Source organism: Tinamus guttatus, unplaced genomic scaffold (genome assembly GCF_059628265.1).
Source record: "Tinamus guttatus ecotype Peru unplaced genomic scaffold, ASM5962826v1 Tinamus_guttatus_pri_ptg000639l, whole genome shotgun sequence".
Classification (NCBI taxonomy): domain Eukaryota; kingdom Metazoa; phylum Chordata; class Aves; order Tinamiformes; family Tinamidae; genus Tinamus; species Tinamus guttatus.
Genome location: NW_028289173.1, coordinates 4607482 through 4630131, shown reverse-complemented (window position 1 = coordinate 4630131; position 22650 = coordinate 4607482). Strand labels below are relative to the sequence as shown.

The window sequence follows — 22650 nt, the reverse complement described above, 5'->3', positions numbered from 1 at the left end:
ATCATGCAAGCAGACCTGCTGCCTATTAATGACTGTACTGCAGGTATGAATATCTTCCATTGCTAAACATATATTCTGGATTTTTTTAGAATTTATTTTTTGCTTTTAATTTATCAGGCTATTCAGAAACATTCACAAAGTTAAAGCAATGTGTCTCCTCTACAAACATTGAGTTCAAGGGAAAGGAAACTCCATGAGGAGTGAAGCAAAGTTAAGAAAAACTGAATGAAACTGCAGGAAAAGATTTCAGCAGCACTGCTTTGGAAAATCCTGTCTAGAAGGGACAAACATGAGAACTGAGACTCAGCAGGTAGTTGGGATGGGGTGGGATCTAGGAGGTTACAAGCTGCAAATTGTAAAACGTCTAAACTCCAGCAGCTAAGAATACTTGAAATATATATGGAGCCTTGCTCACATGAAACTTAAATGTAAATGTCATGGCTCCAGATGGATCATAATGAAACGACCGGTGCTCATTTTGTTTTTCATGATGAAAAGTCCTAGAAGAAGAAGAAGGGTAAAACTTTGGACTAATTCATTCTGCAATGTGACCGCAATTAGTAATGCACTCAAATTCCTGTAAGTTTGTCAATCTCACCATGCTGCTGTGGACATCAAGTCCGATCAAATACAGTCAGCTGAGCAAATAACCAGAGAGGCAGCCTCCAAGCTCTTTGATGCATGGGGCCAGATTTCATTTCTGCATTCAGAATTAATTGCAGGCACACAGTGCTTCCTACTAAATATTCCTGTAGCTTGCAGGTGTGAAATACAGAAGCCAGCTTTGAAAATCCGTCTAGTGGAACATTGGATGATGCTGCCAGAGAACTACATAAATTACTACAGCGTTTATTCAAGGATCGTTCCTGATCGCTTACATTTTAACAGCCGATGAGAAGCTCAGACTAATTTAAATGAGACAAAAAATGAACAGAAAAAGAAACAGTTCAGAGCATTTACTGCTACCCTTCAGAATCAATACATATGGCTGTCTGAAATAAATATAAGGCCAGCATTTAGTGCACATGGATAAGAAAAACTAACATAAGAATAGATGCTTGATTGATAGTACCTAGTACACAGCAGCAAGCTACATATGCACGTTCCATTTTTCTCCATGTGGAGGGTTTTGCCTTTAGCAGCAACATGTAACTTAAAGTTGTCAAATCTTAATCCAGCAATAAAAATATGAACTTTCACTCACTATTTCTTTCCCTTAAAGCATTGTATTGTGCCAGATTTTCCAGAGTTGACTGAAGTTAATTCACAGAGTTCCTTCTAGGGCTGGCTGGCTGCATGCTGGGGGAGGCACAAAGAGCCCCTTTAATCTGCCTAGGCCATACCTCCCTGTGCTACCTGCCTCCCCACACCTTCTCAAGGCAGGGGGAGCAGCCATTTGACAGTCTGCAGTTTGTGAGCACCCAAGACCATCAAAGTTTTCTGAAAATCTCATCTGAAAAGCATGGTGGTCTGTTAGCGACATCCAAATTACAGTCACCCCTCTACTCTTCACAGTACTCGTTCCTTCAATGTGCTAAAAGTGATTTCTTCCACTTCTTAGTGGAAATTACGCCTCCACTTTATTTTTTCCCTTCCTTTAAGGGATTGAATATATACGAGTTTTATGGCACCATAGCCATTTTCCCTACTCCCAGTTTTCATTTTAGTTTCAGCAAAGATTAAATATCTAAAGCTACATTGCGAGCCTGCCAAACATACAGAAGCAAAAAGGCATGTGCATCTGCACAAGTTGGTACTGTGTATTCAAAAAGACGTTTTCCAGATTCAAACACACACTTTTGTACAAAACATTGCTAGACTCTAAGTAACAGAGACAGACTTAAAGTCCATGCAGCGATAACAGGATAATGTGACATACTCAAGAGGCCAAAACATCAGTATAGAGCAATGGAAAAAAAAACACTTTTGGAAATTATTTATATTAACTCCAGAAAGTATTTTATGAAACCATCAAAATAAAGCAATAGGCAATCATATATATGAATATATTTTAACAGCAATTTCAAATGCAGTCAGAAATTAATGTTTTTTATAGACATCTGACTCCTTTTTAATGAGCCATACTTAGTTAAATTCCCTCTTTCTATAGTACCAGACCTAAACTAGGAATGTTTTTCCAGCTAACTTTTTTCTTTTATTCGCCTAATAAAACTCTTTTTTTCTCTACTGAAAAAATATAATGAATGGCCTCATGAAGCAACCACAAGATTTTATTTAGATTTCTTTATCACTCCATCATGTTTCATTTAATGCCAAGACATTGTTCTGATGATTGAATTTCAATCAGCTAATACTAAGACACAGAAATTTGCACATATGAAAAAGACATTTCAGTGTCTGTTTCCTCAGGTTCCTAAGACACTTTGCAAAGTTTTCTTACAACAAGTTATCCTGGTTTTGGGCAAGAACTGATCATCATCCATTACCAACATAGTTATCTGAGCTTTGTGAGGATCTCATTTAACAACCAAAAATATGCCATGAGTTTTGCCATGCAAGCACAGTACAAGCACAGTGTAGATGCTTTCAGCATCTACAAGTTGGTATATGGGAGAAGATACTGTATATGGCAGAGCTGTTGATGTTAGAATGTATGATGTCGATGTCTTCTGTGCTATCCAAAAAGCTGTAACCCATCTTCGCTTTTCCTTATTTTCCTCTTGAATACATACCTTTTTTTTTTTTTTTCCTCAGAGACCCAGCAACATTAAATAATCAGTGAATGAATTTCTGATACAAGCTTATAAAAGATGCAAAATACATACAGGGGAATGCTACTTTTACTGACAGGTGGTACCTCTGCTTCCATGTCACTATTTTTGCCATGTTACACAACCTGCTTGCACCCACAGGCAAAAATGTTGACTTGTTGATGATTTTCAAAGGGCTTTGTGAACTAGATGATAAAGAATTCATTCTTTGGTGTAAACCATACTCAAGTCACAAGCCTCATTCAATCACACACAAAAATAGCTCTGAGCCATGAGTATTGTGTTTCTTCCGCCACTAGTAAATACAGAGAATTTCTGTGTGACCTTCTCCCTTGTAATAAGAAAATAACCTCTTAATTAAGACACATACTAAACACTGTGGAATCTTGTGGAATAACACCATCCTAGTTGGGAAGCGGAGAATCAGCAAAGTCAAAGCTTTGTCCGTTCTGCACTTTGGTTGCCAACTCCATGCTCACTGCTCTGGAGAAGCAGTAGTTCTCCTTTTCGAATGGGTGTTTCTTCCTGGCACACAGTTCTTCTCAAAACACAAAGTCTTACCATCAAGAGTGGAAGAGGCATTCATGGAATCACGCTCTGGACTGTGCCTGTGGGCTGTAGTGGGCTACCCGTGACACAGGATATTGCTGACAATCATAGGTTGCTTTTAAGCATCTTTCACCTGAAGGTCCAGTCACTATCACTTAAGAGAGTTAACATCACGCTGAAGAAAAGTAGATTTTTACTTTTAAGAAAGTATATTTTTGACTCGTTGATTTGCATGACTCCAGAATACATGGAGTCCTATGATAATGACGACTAAATCTATGGCAGATATTTTTCATCTGCAAGCATAAACTATCCACCTATCAAACTATTTCAGGCAATTTTTTATTGCTATACCAATTAAATAGCCTCACTGTTAGAGAATAATATTTTTTCTAACTTATTTGAGCTAAATATGTAATGATATGCAGAGCAAATGTGTTCAGACTTCCTGAACTGCCCTTCACAAGCTACTTTGGGGAAATAACATTGTTGAGAGAAACGCAAAGCACTATAAACTTCGAAAACCATTCTGTACAGCTCTGATGACTGATTTTAATTGGATATCAAAAACACAGATCTCCATTTAACAAGCAGAGGCTGGGAGGTGGCGGGGCGGGGAGGAAATAAGATCTGGGATTTCTGTACTTCCCCATTATATACATACTTTTTCCTGTGGCATCTCCCCATAAATGCAGCACACACTGAGCGGAATGTGCTTGGACTCACCCCAGGCTCTGCTGGGGCTGCTGCCCAGCAAGTCATCATTGCTGTTCACCACTGTGCGCGGGTGCGCAAAACCCAGGGGGCTGCCAGGAGGACGCCAAATTAACTTCATTCCAGAGCAGATGCTCTTGTCACCAGAAGCCAGCACAGTTGAGACCCAGCCTTTAATCGCAATGGCACTCTCATACTGAAGGAGGCATTCAGGCATGGCATCCTTACTGCTGGTGGATGTATCTGACTCCTGATGCGGGCTGGGAAGAGTCATCAACTAAAAGTTGACTAACTGCCTAGAAAATCTAATGACAAAAGGTAGATTTTTGATCACTGGAATGGGCAAAGGTCTCTTGCTTGAGCGAGTAACTCCTACCACTATCTCATATCTTCCAGGAACCTTCTCTGTGTATTGGACTGCTCTCTCTGCTGACCTGACTTGTCTTCTCTCGCCCTTGCCTGTCCCTACACTGTCTCAGCAGTTCTCATTAGTTTTGCAAAGTAATTGGAATGGATTCCTAAAATGGTGGGTGCAACACACAGGCATTAGAGCTACGCCTGTAAGCAGTTTGAGAACAGCATGCAGCTATTTGGAAGTCAGTTGTCCTGCTTTAGTTCCACATGCCCCTCAGTGCTGCAGAGAGAGCAAAGCCACCACAGTGGAGCACAGAGCAGGATCCTACCCAGGGAACACAGTAGAAAAGAGAGCAAGCTTGGGGGCTAAGTGAAATTAAACAGCATTCAGAATTTGAAGCTGCAGTAACACCTCTCCTATGGCTGTCAGTAAGGGCAAAACAAGACAAAAATGTCTTGTTATTTGGAGAAAAAAATACTTTCAGAGACAGAGAGAATTATAATTCTAATATTTTATAACTCAGTCACAAAAACAGAATACCTCAACAGAGAACATAAATAGGTATCAGTCTTGAGAAGAAAAAAAAAAAAAAAAAGGCATTACCAAGGATAATGGAAGCTGAAGAGCTAAAGTAGATGACTAGTTAAATTGCCCAAGCAGCAGGCAACACATTTGCTAAGTTTCTACATAAAGAATGTACTCCTGAAAACACAGAGTTGCAGAAAGTGCTGTAGAAAGGATAAAAAAGAAAATAAATCAAATACAGCTTATCTGGCTGAACTGTGAAGTTAACAGAGTAATGCCAATCTGGAGAACATTTAAACAATGCAGAACATTTAAACAATGCATTAGGGACCAATTACTACTTGTATGCAAAATGAAGGAATCAAAAATGTTTATAGACTTAGGGTAAATATCTTATACATGGCAAACAGCAGTTTCATTGCAGACCACTACTAAAGCAACCTGTGAATTAGAATTGCACTGCAATACCTGCACAAGAGGGATGAAGGGTTCAAACAGAAAGACCAACTCTGGCTGCTGGGGCGCTTTTAGTGTGGGAAATAGCCTCAAACTGCTAATAGTTATTAGTGGTATGACACAGCCCGTAGAAATGGCAAGAGACTGAAGTTACAGCAACCTGCAGGCAAATGCAGAAAGTCCAGTAACACTTTATGATAGCACCAACAAGGGCTTTCTTGCCCTCCAGGTGAGTATTTGCGGTTTAATAGTATAGAGTATCTAAACTGTTTAATTCGGAGGAAATAAATGAAGGATTATTTCAGCCCCTTTATAAGTGGAAAGAATAAAACTGAAAATTGAGTTATGCAGAGTCATTTCACAGCAGGATTATCACAGACTACTTAAATAGGTGAATTTGAGGAAAACCTCAAGACTCTTACAAGGGAACTGCTGATTTCCCTGGGTGGCAATAGTAAGAAAATGACTTACAATGATAAGTAATGAATGCTACTCTTCTCAGCCATGTGGTGATAAGGTCATGCAGTACTTGGTGGAAAATGGCTGGGAGACATTTGGCAGGACTGACAAAGCATGAGGTGTCCACAGGCTCCATAATATTGTAACTCTAACCCAAAGCAGAAATAAAGTAATCTCCTGTACAGGGCAGTGGAAGTATTTCAGGATGGCAGTAAAAGGCAGGAAAGCAGAAATTTTGCTTCAGAAGAGAGTGATCCCTATATTTTGCAGAGCTCATGAAGTCCCTTTGGAGTCTGTGATCTGGAAACTGTTCCAGCTGCTGCTGAAACTGGAAGAAACGTTACATACCCCAGCTGCTTATCACCACCTCTTTACCTGTCTCCCATATCCCCTCCTGCCTCCTGACAGAGGTGAATATCCCCTTTGTTCTGCCTTTTCAACTGCTCCCTACTTAGTCTGGTTCTGTAAAGCCAGTTAAAAACTGCAAAAACAATCCTACAATGAATAAAGCAAAAAGCACCTCTCTAAGGTGACTAAGCAATACGCAAACACGGTGCACTGCCCTGTCCTGATGTACCCACAGCCACCCATTCCACTGCCTACTAGTAACTAAGCGTAATTAGATTATTTTGCAGAACTAGTCAGTGGACGGAGAGATATTTATTAGACAGCTCTGCCATCAGGCCCAAGAGGTGCCAATTGCTGGCAGCTAGAGGAGCGTGGAAAATGAAGGTGTGCTCATCCAAAACACCTGCACACCTCCAGCAGGGCCCGGCATCCTTCAGCATTAGTCACCGTGAATGGATTGCCTCCCTCTTTGCCGTAAGACACAACAGGACAACATACGTCTGAAGTGATTGCAGCTTGCTCAGTATTGCAATGCTGAGTCTACCGGGAACAAAAGAGATGTTGGCCATGCTGACTGGAGGCCAGCACTTTTCCAAGGTTAGTACAGTTCAAAGTATCTTGAAGTGGGAACTTGATGCAGTGCTAAGGGTTTTGTTAACAGAAGCAAGGGTTTACTGCATATAGCCTGCTGAGTTTGTTCATCGCTATGCCACAGGTATCAAGGGTATCAGCACAGATGAGAAGAAATCTAACCCCCTATTTCTCCTTTCCCTTGTTTTTTTTTGCTTTTGCCCAAACCATATGAATCCTCATTTGTAAATCCATTTTGAATATGTACCATGCAAGGCCACAAGCAACCAACCCCAGAGAGTCTCCTGGACTAGTCTTGTTGCTAATTTGCTCAGAGATGCTATTTCTATCCCTCCAGGCAGAGGAGAGTCTGTCTGCCCTCAGCACTGATAAATGCTGGTTTCTACTAAACTGAAACCAGGCTCAGCAGTTTCTGCTGAGGATATCAGACCCTGCTCCATTATTCTTATTGCAGAGCTGAATTCAAGTCTGTTTTTACTTAAAGCCAGGAAGACTAAGTGTTTACTAAAGCCAGCTGCTGTTCACAGGATAGCTTGACAATTTTATGATGGCCCTTTTACAATAAATCAAACACGCAAGGAAGAAGGCAATGACAAGTTAACATATGTATGTTATCTAATAAAACAAACAAAATATTAACAATGTAATAATATCACCACTGTGGTTCCAGGCATGCTTGTGCTGCTTCTACTATGCCCTCACGCTAGACTAATTCCTACTAATTCCACTCAACATCACTGAAAGTCTGCCCAAATAAAAATTAGTTAGTGAGGGGATTACAAATGGAGCTGCTGTTGAAATAAAGAGAGTCCACTTGCAACTCTTCTCTTTGGGTCTTATGTAGCAATTTCTTTGTTTTTACCAAATCTGAGCCCTTCGCCCTCCAGTTCCTGGCTCTTCATTAACTGTTCCCTGGCCATCTGTGACCTTTGAGTTGCACTGGTGACCTCCAGTTTGCCAAGAACATGTCCCTGTTCTCCTGCTGCCCCCCGTTTTCTGTGCCCTCTGCTACACACACTGGGCTCCCACAAAATAATCACTGAATCCATTACAGTTTCCTTCTTTCTCTTACTGTATATTTCTGCTACGGAGATTCCACAGCCTCTACAAGCTACCAATCCATCAACATCCCAGGCCCAACTCAATTCATATTTATAAATAGCTTAAATGAATTTGCGATTTCACTGATACGGGCACAGCTCTCAACTACAGTGATCAAAGCATTACCTATGCACCTCACTAGATACTGGGCTTTTACAACAAAGGTTTACATTGATGTTTTAAAAAGTAAAAAGAAGATCCAAACTTGAACATTCAAAATAATTAATGTTTTTCCATCAAGATAAAGGTACAAAAGAATGAAACTTCTCTTTTATTAAATTCGTTTACTGAGACCAGTCCAACCTGATTTTCAAAAAGGACCTGTAAAAATCACTTTTGTTGTTTCTATCTATTGTCAAAGCAGCAATTTTCTACTCAATTACTGATACTCTGGAAAAAGGCTGCAGCATTTTATATCCTTATGTAGTGGCAGGTCAGACAGTTCCTCTGAGAGAACTTTACAAGACAGTTCTCTGCTGATATTCATTGGACAGACAACTTCTAAGTTTCCTGTGCTGGCTCTAAGACCTTTTGTCTTAGTGAGAAGTGGGGCTGATGAAGAATAACCAAGCTAAAAGCATCTGATTAGCTGATCTGAACATTCTAGTGATATTGGGCACATATTTTTTCAAGGAATGTCCTATTTATACCATCACACAATGCTTTTCTTTTCAAAATCTTAATAACAACATACTCAAAAATTACTTGCCAAAAATAGCGAACTGTGAAGCCTATTGGTGCCTTAAACAAAAATGTAAAACAAAGCAGAAATAAGGTGAAATACATCCTTTTGGTTCATTTTAGGTTAATTAAACATCAAAATACTTTGTCAGAAAAAAAAAAAAAAGTCTTCTAATGCTACTGGTCTTATTTGCCAAACACACAATAGCTGAACTATCTTACAAGAGCCTATTATAATCAATGGAGCCTTTCAGGAGATTTTTGTGGTCTTTTAATCTTTCCTACAAAGAGCATAATGAAACTCCAGTTACAGTGACATGAGCATTTTTTTCTCCCCAAGGAAGTTTACACAAACCACAGCTCTAGCTACAGTAATCCTACCTAGAATCCCAGTTTAGAAGCCCTTTCTCCTCACCAATGTCAGCAGAAATACCAGACAGAACAGCAAACTTGTTCTTTGAAATAAAGCACAGACACAGACACATATTTATGGTATGATCTAAAGTTCAATATACTTTTTAGAAGGCTTTTTATCAGTTTCACTGAAATCTGGAGCACACTGTATAAACATGAGTGCTGCACTAGAGGAAAAGCACATGTAGGCTCACCTTTTCACTCTTCTGGAGCAGGGCATCATCTGCTGGGTCCGGGAGTATCTGCATCCTAAAAAGATGTTCAGCTCCCTTTGTATAATCACCTGCTTTGCAAAACTTACGTTTTTGAGCATGGTGTTTTACACTTAAATGATGAATTACTAATGTTTTAACCTTCTCAACCAAAGGTCCTACAAGCTTCTGCAATCCAGTAACATTTTCTTCCAGTCTGTCTAGTCTTTTAACTTGCCGCTCTGCATTCCTGTTCATAGCAGAAAGGAATTTTTTCATTTTAAGGCAAAGTCTCTTCATTTCATCACTTCTCAGATTTTTAGGTCGTTCCATCTTGGATCCAGATTCAGCAGCTTCCGCCTTTACAATCTCAACGTCTTGTTCAACGCAACAGATTTTTTGAGAAACACTGTTGAGCTTCTTAAGAACGTTGTCTTGCAGAGTCAACACCTTATCTAATTTCTGTTCAAGGGAGGCAAACTTCATATCCATGATGTTAAAACTTTCAGATGTGCTGGCATTATTGCTTGCAACATGAAGAATTTGGGGGGATTCCACTTCATTATCCCATGGCCCGTGGCTTTGTAAAGCATTTCGATCTACTTTTTTGGCCAAGTTGTTGACCATCGGTGTAGAATAGTTCTGCCTGCTGGATGTCATCATTTTGCTGGTATAGGTATGGGGAGGAAATGCTCTGATGATCAGCTGCTTGAGGACAATATCAGTTGCAAAGGTTTCCCATCCAGTCTGCTCAGGCATACAGCCTAGTTTGGTAACTCCAGCTTAAGTAAAATAAAAACTGCTCTAATATATTTGTCTCAAACGGAGGAAAAAGGCATATTTAGGAAGAATAACACCTTGGATTCTTTTTTTATATATCTGTTTCCAAATGAAGGGAATACAGAGATGAACATCCTAAATGCACTCGGCTCAATGACATCAGCCTAGCAGGGACAGAACTATTTGCACTCCAATGGAATTTGACAGCGAAAAGGCTACGCGATATGTGAGAAGTATCTACGGGCAGAGACACTTTGGCAGTAGCGTTGTTGCTTTTCAAAAGCCTAGCATGTAATGTGATTCCTGTTCCGAAGAGAATAAGGACTCTTACAGGGACCCTAACTGTGGCTGCTTGAAATTAGTACATCCTAAGGTAAATTTTTCACATGAAAACATCTACTGCTTGAAAAGTCTCTCCTACCAGGAAGAACATTGACAGAGTTGATAAACGAGAAAAGTATTACAGAAAGTGAAAGAAGGAGACACTGGAATGCAGATACTGAAAAAGAGTTAGAGCTACCCCCTCTACTCTGTATTTTGACTACAACATTTCTAGTGTTTTATATACACAAGCAATTCAGATACACAGAAATTTAATTCACAGCCAGCATCTTAATTTTTCTTCTGCATTTATTGAGTGGACTAGTTTTCCACAAATGAAGATGGTCATACATTTTGCCACAGTCTTGTCATACAAATTCCAATATATAAAGTTTGATAGAGAAACTCAGTTCTCTGCTTTGTTTCACCTGTCAGGAAACTTCTTGAAAACCAACAGTTAGTAGTTATGAGTCTAACAGTTTGCGTGCTCTTCTTCTTTTTATTTATTTTTGTTTTCTGCTTTGCAAAAGGCTTTCATTTTTCAGAAATACAACACTGGACTAACAAGAATTGTCATGACTGAGAATGGGACTCTCCTTCGGTGTAGGTCAGAACTGCCGTTAATTTTGCATGATGGTTAGAAGAATAAAAACATAACAATAGTAATAAAACCCCCCAAACTTGAACTCTTTCTCATCTCAAGTCAACTATATTCTGCATAAGCAAAAGCATGCCAGCATGAGTCACCTTGTTGAAAGCAAACTGCCTTTTAAATGCAAAGAAAAGGCCACTTTGGACAAATGTCTGCTATAGATTGACCACATGTTGTTCAGTCTTCACTTGTGCTCTATTTCTTACAGAAATCAACATGTAAAGACAGCGAACTAGTTGGAAAATGGACAGAACATTTGCCCTATTTGAAGGATCAAGAGCTTCTTTTGTGATCCCAGGGAATAATTTCCTCTGTCCACCTCAGATTCTTTGTCCTTTAAACAGGGAACCTGAGGGATATTTAGGCAAAGCACGCAGCAAGTTTTGAGTAGGTAACGCACTAAATTTCCTTTCAAAAAAAACTTTGCTAGCTGAATAAAAATCTGAAAAGTCTTCTCTCTGTTTTTATGGTCAAAAAATCTTTACAGTCAATCACAAATGAAGTTTTAAAAGTTTCTAAAGACATTCTCGCACAGTCATTTATGAATCACCATGTCTGTGTTGATAAGCTAATTCAGGAGCTGGCACTTGTACTTGGGTTGCCATAGGTTAATAAAAGAAAAAAGTTTCTAGGTACATTTGTCACCTTCTGAAGGCAGCCTGTCAGCCTGTCCCTGAGTGAAAGGTGAACTGTGTCCATGCATGGCCCTAAAATGTGGATTGAGATATCTTCATTACATAAGAGACATTACCAAGAGGTAAAAAGCATGTGTTATTGTGTATAGCATATTCTCTGAAGAGGCCAGGAAGGTTAAATGATTTTAAAGTTAGCAAATGGTGCAGAAAAGAAAAGACAGAGTTAAGTGATCTGTCTTTTATGGAAAGAGTAATATACGGGATAGCAGCTAAAAAAAAAGACAGCTATGTTGATGCAAAGAACATCATGGAAGTTTCAACAGAGAGCACTAAGTTTAAACCCCTTAGCATTCTTCTGTTCATCTCTGTTAGACACATAAACTCAACTCTCCTGACAGTTTGTGTACAACAGGGGCTCCTGACATCTGCAGAAGCCCCTGTTGTACACAAAGTTCTGTCTGCAAAATGGTCAGATTTGAAGAACCATTTGTGTTGGAGGAAACATCCATGTAGAAGTTCACTGGGGGCTTCCCCTCTGTCCCCCACCCTGGACCCGCTATCCCTGTACAAAAAAAAAAAAAAAAAAAAAAAAAAAACCATTAAACGTTTTTTCCACATCGACACCCATCCAGGTAGGGCTTCTGTTCTGGTGGATTTCTTAGAAAGCCCGTCAGCCACAAGGTTCTTCTCCAAAATGAAAATTATTTTGTGAAAGTAAAGAAATGACTAAAAAAAATGACATACAGATAGTAATGGTAAAATCATGTGTTTTATTACTGTGCACAGCCACACATGTTAAACGTTTAAAGCTCTCCTAACAGTTGCTCAGGGAAATGTTACATGAAATACCTCAAACCAAAACTATAAACACTAATAAAAATGTTAAGCTCTGTGAGGCAAGATCCTATTATCAAGTATCTTCTGTGAGGTGTTACTGATTTAACATTGTGCCATCACATACATAAAAGTCAGATGCTTTTTAAATGTAGAAAGCAAACTATTTGAGTGCTTTATTAAAAATTTATCAGATTACATTAGTAGCGTGAAGAGTCTGAGTAAGTCTGAAGTGAATTACAAGAGAGAACTGCTCTCTAGGATTTAGAAAAGAGGAACAAATAAAAGAAATCTGACCTCAGGTTTTTTTTTGGTCTTGGAAAACTCTTGCTAGTAACTTCTTCAGGTCTGAGAATTTATAGTCCCTGCTGCTTGCTCTGTAAACTAGAAATAATTATACATATTCGAATATCTTTCAGGAGTTCGGTGAAGATCAATTACTTAAGTTGAAGTCTTCTGTAATAAAACAGTTTTCTGGTTTTTATTTCTTTGTGGGATTATTATCACAGCTAGATGATGAAGTTATTAATATTATATGTTAATCAGTAGATATATTTTTAATAGCCAAATGTGTGGATTCACTATCCCCTAATAACTGAAATACTCTCTCAGTAACTATATATATCACTAACTCACAAGGCCTGTATAATGTTTTTATTATTTTAATCTGATAGCTTTCGGTGACGCCTGATTCTATTACAGCAGTTTTCTTCATTTATTCTTGCATTCTGCAAGTATCCATAGGCTACTTCATTAATCACTTTCACTCCTATCAAATTTTAATCGTGTTGTTGTATAATCATCCTTAGCAAAAGAACATGAATCTGCCCTGCAATCCACAGCAGGGAGTGACACCGTCTTCCTGAGAGCAAGAATGGATGCGGAATCGCAATAGCTGCTGCCTGATGCCTACAGAGAAGAACTGTTACTTTCTTGCTACTTCATACATCAAATTTCAGGAATCAAAGCACCTTGAGTGACTATGACTTTTGAAACTCCTGAATTTTGTCTTTTGAGGGAAAAAAAGTCACCAAATGGACCAGGTGATATTTTCCTCATTTTCACCTTCTCTCCTCAACTCTCTCCTCTATTTGGCAGTAGCCCAGTCAATTGTTAGGTTAGCTCTGCTCCAAAATCACTAATAAGAGATTAAGGATATGAACTGCAGTCATGGTTACTCTTTATGAAAGCAAAGAAACACTCAACTAAATTACTGTAAAAAAAAAAAACAACAGGTTTTGAACACGACACGATTTCCCATATGCTCAATATTATACTTCAGAATAGTAACACTGAGCCAGCACATCATGTAGGGATGATTTCAGTCCAAAGACTAATATAATATAGTACTAATCAACTGTGAAATAAATATATATATTTAATAAAACGCTAAAAGATTTTTATTTCTTCTTGCTTGATGCTAAATTGATGCTAAATTCTTTTAATTAGCTTAATATAAGAAAATTACCTCAGGATAACCCTGCATTTCTTTTTTATTTTTTTAATTGAGTTGAAACAGATGCATATGTTAAAGATGCATATGTAATTTTCAGAGTAGACAGGTGTTATCTATAGTTGGAAGAAACAGAATGAATAAATTTCAGGAGCAACAGATAGATTGCTATCATAGTTTTTACATTTTTATCTGTGAAGTTTCTGGGAACAATACAATGAGTTTGTTAGGGATGCAATAAAACTCCGTATTTAGAATTCATGTTACATTTGTGAGCAAACAAATATCATCTTCAAATCCTGACATTAGATGGATGGGTATAGATAAAGGGATTAAAGGACAAAGGACAGATTAGAGAAGTAGAAATCCTTCTTTATTCTTTCTCTCTTGAACTCAAACTGCCACCAATGTTATTTTCTTTGCACACCTGAATATGAGCAGCTGGCTGGCTCTAGGAATTATCACAGATACGTCAGTTTGCCAGCCCAGCTCTGGTAGCAGTCTGTTTCTGAATGGCTAATATCTGACCACACTTTAACAAGCCATGCAAGTCAAAAGAACTTTGTTTTCCATGACATTTGCATGTCAGTCTCGTACTTATTATGGCCACACATCATTAAAAAATCCTGTCAAGACAAAAATATCCAAATAATCTAAGATCAGTAAAAAGCTCTAATATTTGCTTTCTCTATTTCTCATGTGACAATTGATCCATACACAGCAAGCCTGCAAACAGCTATCTGCTTGGAAAGGTTGTTCACTTTTAGTTTTTCAAGTTTTCTTGGTCCTTTGGCCATACTGCTAAGATGTTAACCATTTTGCCCTTTATTTTCTCCTTCTACTGCACCCACACTAAAAGCAGGTTTCCCCTTCTCCTCCCCTTCTTCTTCCTCCCACCCGCTGCCCCTCAATTTTGGTTTGCTAGAGTCTTTTCAGTTCAGTTTAGTTCAGATCAATATTTTATATTTCCTACCCACTAAAGGCCCAGACAGAGCACCTCGTAAATTTATGGTTGCTGGAATCAAGCATTATAAACAAGAGTGCGAGTGGAAATGTTTGAGTTGTAGAGTCTAATTCCAGTTTTCTTGGGCTCTAAGCCATGTACTGGGATACGCTGTCCTTCGTGGAGGAATGCTATCACTGAACTTTATCAGGAAGAGACTGCAATGCCATGTTAGTCAACCTCAAACAGTTCTAGAGGAATTATCTCCAAAATTCACATGCCTGATTTGATATTTTACTCTTATGGAGACTGTGGGTGTTTTTCCACCTTTCTTCTCCCAGAAATGAAAAGGGAACACTTGCTACACATGAGCACCGCAGCACGTGTATGGCACACACTCCACATTCCAGCCATCGCTCAGTCGTACGGGACCTTCTGACATTTCTGCACCTACGTCCTGGCAAGGATCAGGTTTGGACTGAGTATATATTAGGGAAAAAAAAAAAAAAAGTGTGTACAATTAGCTCTGACTTACAAGTGTTAAATTACGCCAGGCCACTGTGACCTCCACCTTCAGAAAAAAGACATGAGGAAACAACCTCCCTTTATCACTCAAGAGAGGTATTATATGAAATTATCTAAAATCCAGGTAAGGGTGGATAATGATGTATTTTGAATTACATAGATATTGATCTGTCTCACACATTTATTACTAAAACAGTGGGAAGCTCTGAATAAACGTCCACAGACTTCTTTGCAGCTAAAAGTCAATGTGTAGCAAATAAAGTTCTTGAACTTGCATGCAAACTTGACTCAGACACTAAGACTATTCTTAAAAACTTCCATTGCTGGAATTTCCATAGACTCCCTAAGCAATCTATTATAATACTGACAATTTTCTCTGCTGGAAAGTTTACCTAAAACCTAATCTCAAATTCCCTTGATACAACTGAAGTTGATTTCTTCTTGTTCTATCCACAGACAACAAAAAGGACAGTTTATTCTTGTCTCCTTTGCAGATGCCTTTTATATATGTGAAGTTTATTACTGCATCTCTTTCCAGATCCTCTCTCTACATTATGTATTTATAAATGTATTACTATTTTCTAGAAGTGATCAGAAAAAGGCGATTTTTAATGACTATTTTTCTGAAAAAAAGCCTTACATGAAAAGGAGGTGAAAGCACACAAAATGTGGGGAAAATGTATAATAAACTCCTCTGTGAAAATGGTGCAGCTTAACATGTTATGCTGTGTCCTACGTAACAAGGTAAGATTTGTCTATCCTTTGAACATATTGACTTCCTCTTCTATTAAAAAAAAATTCTCCAATCCAAAAACAAGATCTAAGGACAGATAACAAGAAAAAAATCAATTTAGGAGCATATAGTAACTGTAAATATTTCAGTAGCTCAAATAATGCGATTATCTACTGATTTATATTAAATTACTTAAGTTTTATTAGATTATCCTCATAAATAACAAATTCTAATAGAAATTTATCATTCTAATGCTGTATCTTTTTCAGAACCTCTGACCATGAGAGATGCATTTCTTTTTTCGCTGAAGTGGCCATAGGACTTAGCAGAGACTTCTAATAATAATTTTATCTTTAAATCATCATTTGCTTTTTACATATAAATCACATCTTTGGATTTTTTCCCCTTTGTGACTTTGGTCATAAACTGTAGATGTCCCTAAGGAAGAAGGCCACCTCCTGTAACCATTTGCGAATGAGGTACTTTGAAGATGACCTTGGTATCATTTACAGAATATTTTTGTGGAAATTGTCACAGCCTCAAATAAGAAACAAATTTAGGCTTTGGGGCACGGGAGAGCCACTATCTAAAATTTCCAGGGTTTGCATATGCTAATCACGGAGCAGAAAAAGCACTGTATACGGAATTGCACAAGTGACAGTTAAAGCATGTCTGCTCTTTCTCTGGTACCCAACAACAACAGAAGCTTACGGCTGCTCAGCTCTGAAAGAGATTAGAAAGCAAGCATGAAAACTATAAAACAGACTCAAAGTCACGCTGTTTACTGAAAGCCCACAGATGTCAGGGATGGTAGAACAAGAAACCCATTCTGTTTCCCTACCTTCTTTCCTCCTCACCCCTCCCAAGCAACAAATGATAGAACAACATGTATCAGGGAATTTAACCAAACTGAGTCATTTCTACAATCGGCAGTCATGTTGGGCTCCTTTGCCATGGGGGCTGAAATAACTACATGCCCAAGATTAAGTGACATACTGTGTCATAAGTGATATACATTTATGGTTCCCCTGGGGTCTCCCAAAACATTAGTCTGGAACTCTGCTTAAGGTCAGAAAAGGAAACAGCTTTATACAGGGTGGGAGCACAGAGCAAGAAAATTCTGGCACTGAACTTCACAAGGTAGAACTAGGGAATTTACAGCTCCACAGGGCTCTCTGCATACAACTACTCTACGACCTGCTAATTAATTCTGAATGCTGACTTCCTTCACTATAATCTCCTTGGTAACTGAGTATCCTAAGGACACCCTAGTGGTAAATTATGAGAGCAAGTCCCCAAAACAAACTACAGAGTGATCCTTGTTGCAGGTCAGTGATCAGTCTGCAGGCAACATATGCTGGCTGGAAGGGCTTTTTTTAAGTGAAAAGCCACTGCATCGTGCATTACACTGGCAAATAAGAATTAGAGTCTAACAGCTGTTTTCTACCAAGCTTGTTTATTTCCCTCAAAATTTGCAGAGCCTTTACAGACTCAGATTATCTGGGAATGGGAAACATAACAGCACTTCATTGCAAAATACAGAGAAGTCATCTTAAGGCCTTTGATACACACAGTGGCAAGATTACCACCTTCAATATCTGAAATTCTCTAAAAGTGTTTGTATGTTGATTTTATGCAGAAAAAGAAATATAATTGATACGTATATCCCACTGTATGAAACATCTAACTCCTTGAAGATTAAAATGATAATGGAAGACACTACCTATATGATGAAAGGATACTCCTTGTCCTCTGGTGTGCTGCAAACCTCTCTCACATGGAAAAGCATTTGCTCAGCAGAGGCATTTCCACTGCAAGTTGCATGGTGCACCATTTATCCAGGTCAAGCACAATTAACTTACACAGGGCCTCATATCGTAATGGGGTGTTTTGGGTGAATAAGAATTGCAAAGTGCATGCAGAAGCCACTATAATCAGTGTTCCTTTATTTAACAGTTGAAGTTACGTTTAAAGCACTTTACCATCAAAGTGCACAATGTTCTTATATTAAGGATTAGTTTCTGCTATTATCATCTTCTGCTGTCAAGGTATCATGTCAGGATTCTCACCGCTGCTTAGCTGTCCCTATTTTACTATACTAGAAACAAAACAAATCTCAAGACCCAGAATTTCTTAAAGATGAAAAATACTATGTGATAAATAACCCATTAATAGTGTAAAACTCTATTTCCAGGAAGCCTGTTTAAAGGAAAATTCCTGACTTTCTGAGGCTAAAGCAGAGGTGTCATAACTCTGCAACAGAGCAATGAAAGAAGTACTGTCTCCAGGTGCAGCAGGAGCTGTACCTCATTTCATCTGCTGGGTAGACTGGTTAAAGTCTTTGGTAGCATTCCAAAACTTTCTGGCAGCTAGCATCCTGTATTAAAATTTATAAACCACTAAAGGCCTTTTCTTACAAAAAAGTTAATTCAGGATGGATAGCCTGAAAAGACTTGAAAGGGACAGTCATCAGAAGTGGTTATATGGAAAATTGGATGTAAGTAACACCTCCTACTCCATCAGAACTAAAAATACAGCTAATGCAATTGCAGTGAGAAAGGGAAAGTGTATTGATTAAGGGTTCTTTAAAAAGAGATGTGAAGAAGAGCCCCCAGACTGCCTGGCCTATGGGGATGTAAAAGTTTTACAAGTGATGTATGACCTTCCCCAGGAGAAACATATTCACTGATCGGATCCAGGCCTTCCCTGTGACTGTGAAACTCATCTATAGCCCAATCCATGACATCCTCTGCTGTGGCTGCCCACCATACAGGGGGGATATCAATAAAACAGTCAAGATGCCTGTGTATTTCAGGCTGCTTCATGATCACGTAGCTCTGTGAAACGAATCCTTTGCAACATAAGGTAGTTAAATACCCTTGATTCATTATGAGCTGACCTACTGTTTTCTTTGCTGCGAGAAGACTGCTAAGATTCAGTGCTCAGGCTAGTGGGGGTCCCAGCATGACAAGCAGGGGAACACAGTGCTCTTCTAATAAAATAATTTTGATTCATTTTCACCTGTGGTGGTTTGTTCCCTGCTGCCTTCTGCTGGAAGATTGGTTATGGAAGTGTAGAAGTAAGAGGGAGGTTTTGGGGTTTTTTTGCTTGTTTGTTTTTTGAAATATCAATAAATTCTTCTAAAATGACTACTTGCCTATATCTACATTATATACTAGCAAACAAATTACTTTTTCCTGCTCCAGAGCTCAGTACTGCATCACAAGCAGGAATCCACTCACTCTGCAGGTGAGCCAGGGGATTTGTAGTTTACCCAGACAGGCTCTGCTAAAGCAAATAATACTTTGGCAGTGTGACTGCAACCACAGCTGGAACAGGCTTAAGTAAGTAAATCAGCATGAAACGCTGGGTGCAGAAAACACCTTGACCCATTTCTTCTTTTCGAAAATCTGATATCAAAAAAGTGATATAAATGGTTTATTCATACTTAATATAAATGTCAGAATCCTTGATTAAGTATAAGGAAAAGAAGTCTGAGATGTATATACTGAAAACTGGTGTTTTTAGGGAAGGGGTAATTGCAGCTGACTTTATGTGCAAGGTCTACTGATTTTGGTGTGTATTTGCTGATATTTTAATAGATCGTAACTTGTGTCTGGCAACTTACCGTACCTTACATTTATGGTTTAGGGGAAGAGAATTTAACGAAAGTGTGTTACTTAACTCTTTCTTCTGAATTGTTTCTTCTTAACCATATTAACATGCCTTAAAATCCGGGAAATTGTATTAAGTATTTCACTTTTTTGCCCTTTGATTGGCAAATCAAAGGGATCAATTCTATACAACAACCAGAATGGACATGAGACAAAGGTCACAGAAATCTCCCTCGCTGTGTCCCTGCCCAGTTCAGGGTGCGTGTGCTAATAGCTTTCCGCATTGGTGGATATTCTCAGGGACAGAAATGCCTCTCAGCTACACATCTTCTTTTGTTGCTGTTTTCTTTCCATGGAGTGCTTCATCACAAGATGAAACATGACAAGTTTTTAAGCTTATAGTTGATTTTTGAAAGCCATCACAATCACCACTTATTTCTGTTTCCTTTAACCCCCACATAGTCCACCTTAATGATCATTCCAGATGCCTGCCCACATGGCTGCAAAGATGAGCCATGCTCAGCGCCCAACCAAAAACACTCAGGAAATAATCAATATCGACAACCATCAGAGAGATTCTTTGTGGTACTTATTCAATTACGTGGTAAGCTCTAGAAGAGACACGGTAGGTGGCAGGAGACTAATATATCAAATAAACAAATATCCAAATATCTTTTCTGATCAAGACTTTCATTCTTTAATTTGGCAAGCTTTACCACTTCAGCTTGAAGAATGAACAAAAATGGACATCGGTCTTGGGCTTAATGCCATTAGAATTTCCAAATTAAATTATAAACTCTTTTCCAGGGAGAAAAAAAATGTATTGTGTGGGTTAAATATATTTTTATTGCCATTTACTTAGAAAATGGATAGAGGGGTCTTGGTGACAATTACCTTCTCTTGCTAGTTGAATGAAAAAATCACTCAGACCTCAGTAACTTATTCCAAAGATTTTACCAAGTCTGTTGGTAGCTACATGGGTTGCACGGAGTCTGGGCAATCTGTTGGTTGCACAGAGTCTGGGCAAGATTTTCCTTGCAGTTGCTCCTCTTAGCTTCAAGAGACTGCTGTGGCGCTGACAGATGCACATCTACACACATTATTTTCTCCTGTGCTTTCACTTCTGCCTAAGACATTACTCAGGCAGTCTCTAGACTGGTAAACAATCAGTTAAATGGAATGAAGTGAATCATGCAAAGAAGATAGACTCAAAGGGAAGAAGCAAAATCCAGAGAATTAGCCAGGAGGGTCAGTGAAAAAAACTATCTGATTAGATTATAGGACAGTCCATAAAAATGAGAGGGAAAACTCTGAGGTTGTACATTTGCTTCTGAGCACTCTTCTTGGCAAAGAGTGTTCCTTAGATCAGAAATAAGACAACAGCTTCATCATTTAGTAAAGAAGAGGAGTCAAGTTTTTACTTCACAGAAATGCTGCAAGGAAACTGCTCTCAGAGGTCAGTTTGGGCATCTGATGAGAAAAATAACCTGCAAGGCATACATCTGCATTACAGACCCCAGAACCAAAGCACCACCTTCCTACCTTAGTGCGTAGGATACATAAAATCATATAATATTTAAATTGCTTGGTCTTTGGGAGAAGCCCAACTGACTGAGAAAAAAGAGGGCTTCCTTTGGCCAACCATAGCCTGTCCTAGACAGAAGTTTCTTTTCACAGAAATTTTATCAACATGTAATGCTGATTAGGTGTTTGGTTTGAATAAACAATAAATGAGTGCTACAGAAGTGTCTAAATAAAAAGGAGTCTGGCCTTACTGATTCATTAATATTCCACTGCTGAAATAGTGTGTTTCAACCTGCAAAAGTGGTGGATATATACTTAAAGCCCTGAATTCATATAACTACACCATGATTTTTCTTCTATTTCTCTGTGAGAAAATGTGTAGCAGTCTTTCACTGGATGTTCAAAGACTCTTTAAGGATTTCTAAACCAGGGTTCAGAATAAAAGTTTTGTGTTAAAAGATGGCTTAAGCATAGTTTACAGTAGGTCACAAATGTCTAAAGCGAGGTATATTTTCCCCCAGCTGAATACAGAAGAATCAAACCAATGCATTCAACCTGCCTGTTCCAGAAGTCCAGCAGATTTTATTGCTTCGTTGTCGAAATGCACACATTGTGCTTCCTGTTTATTGTCTCCTGTTCCAAATTAAATTACTGTGCACACCTGCAGGCTACTGCAGTGGAAGTTTTAAGCCTTTGCTAAGTCCATGCCGTGGGATTCAGAGTGAGTTTTATGAAGATGATTTTATGCCTAAGACACAAGAGTTGAAGTACGATACATTTAGGAAGGAACTCCCATACAGATGGACAGAACAGGTGCAAGGCAGCCCTTGCTAGCAGTGCTCACGTCTCAATATGCTTTACCATCTGAGATTAGGTGCATCCAGAGGCATTTCTGACTGCTCTTTAAAGGTCTTTTAGGAAAAGTTTTGTATGCGGCTTACTCCTTCATGTGAAATTCTGATGCGCCTGCTTGAACTTTAGGTGAAAATAACTGTGCTATTACGTTATCAGAGCAGGAACTTTTTGAAAGCTGCAGAGAAAAAATGCTGTTCTCTGAACAGCTCTTGCAGGACTAAAGCCACATACACCAGTTAACAGGCCTAGTCTCTTCGCAGAGCAGGTAGTTAAAGCAAGCATTGCTCTTAAGAGAGTCTCAAGGCTCTTCAGAAGCTTGTCTAGCAAAAAGGCAGACAGGGTAAAAGCCTCTACCCTTTTCTGTCCCACTTCCCCTACCGTGGTTGCTTTCCTTTTCTTATTTGAGAACTGTAAAGGTGGTGATCATATTTATCCCGTGCAGTCTCCTTGCACCTGAAGGCACCTCTGCATAGGGAGGGACCATTGACACTTTGCAAGGTTAAAATAAAAATAAACGGAAAACAGAAAGGTTAGAATTCTTGCTGCCTCGCACAGCTGGTCATAATGAACATGTATTGTGCAGTAATATAATGTCTCAAAAATGCTCATAAACAGGAAACAGATTTGAAAAAGCAACAGGTTTGAGAACCATATTTATGAAATGT

At 38.8% G+C, this 22650-nt stretch overlaps 1 protein-coding gene across 2 annotated transcripts in view; it reads right to left on the bottom strand.

The window, feature by feature from the left end:
• The window catches only part of MYLK4 (myosin light chain kinase family member 4), a 75702-nt gene that overhangs the window by 15495 nt on the left and 37557 nt on the right, over positions 1-22650 (bottom strand). The window contains exon 1 of one of the 2 annotated variants that reach the window (XM_088535670.1): positions 9120-9779. The exons of the other annotated variant lie outside the window; for it this stretch is intronic. Coding sequence (XP_088391796.1) covers positions 9120-9779 — 660 coding nt within the window. Of the gene's footprint in view, positions 1-9119; positions 9780-22650 lie in introns of those variants that run through there. 2 annotated transcript variants of the gene reach the window in all.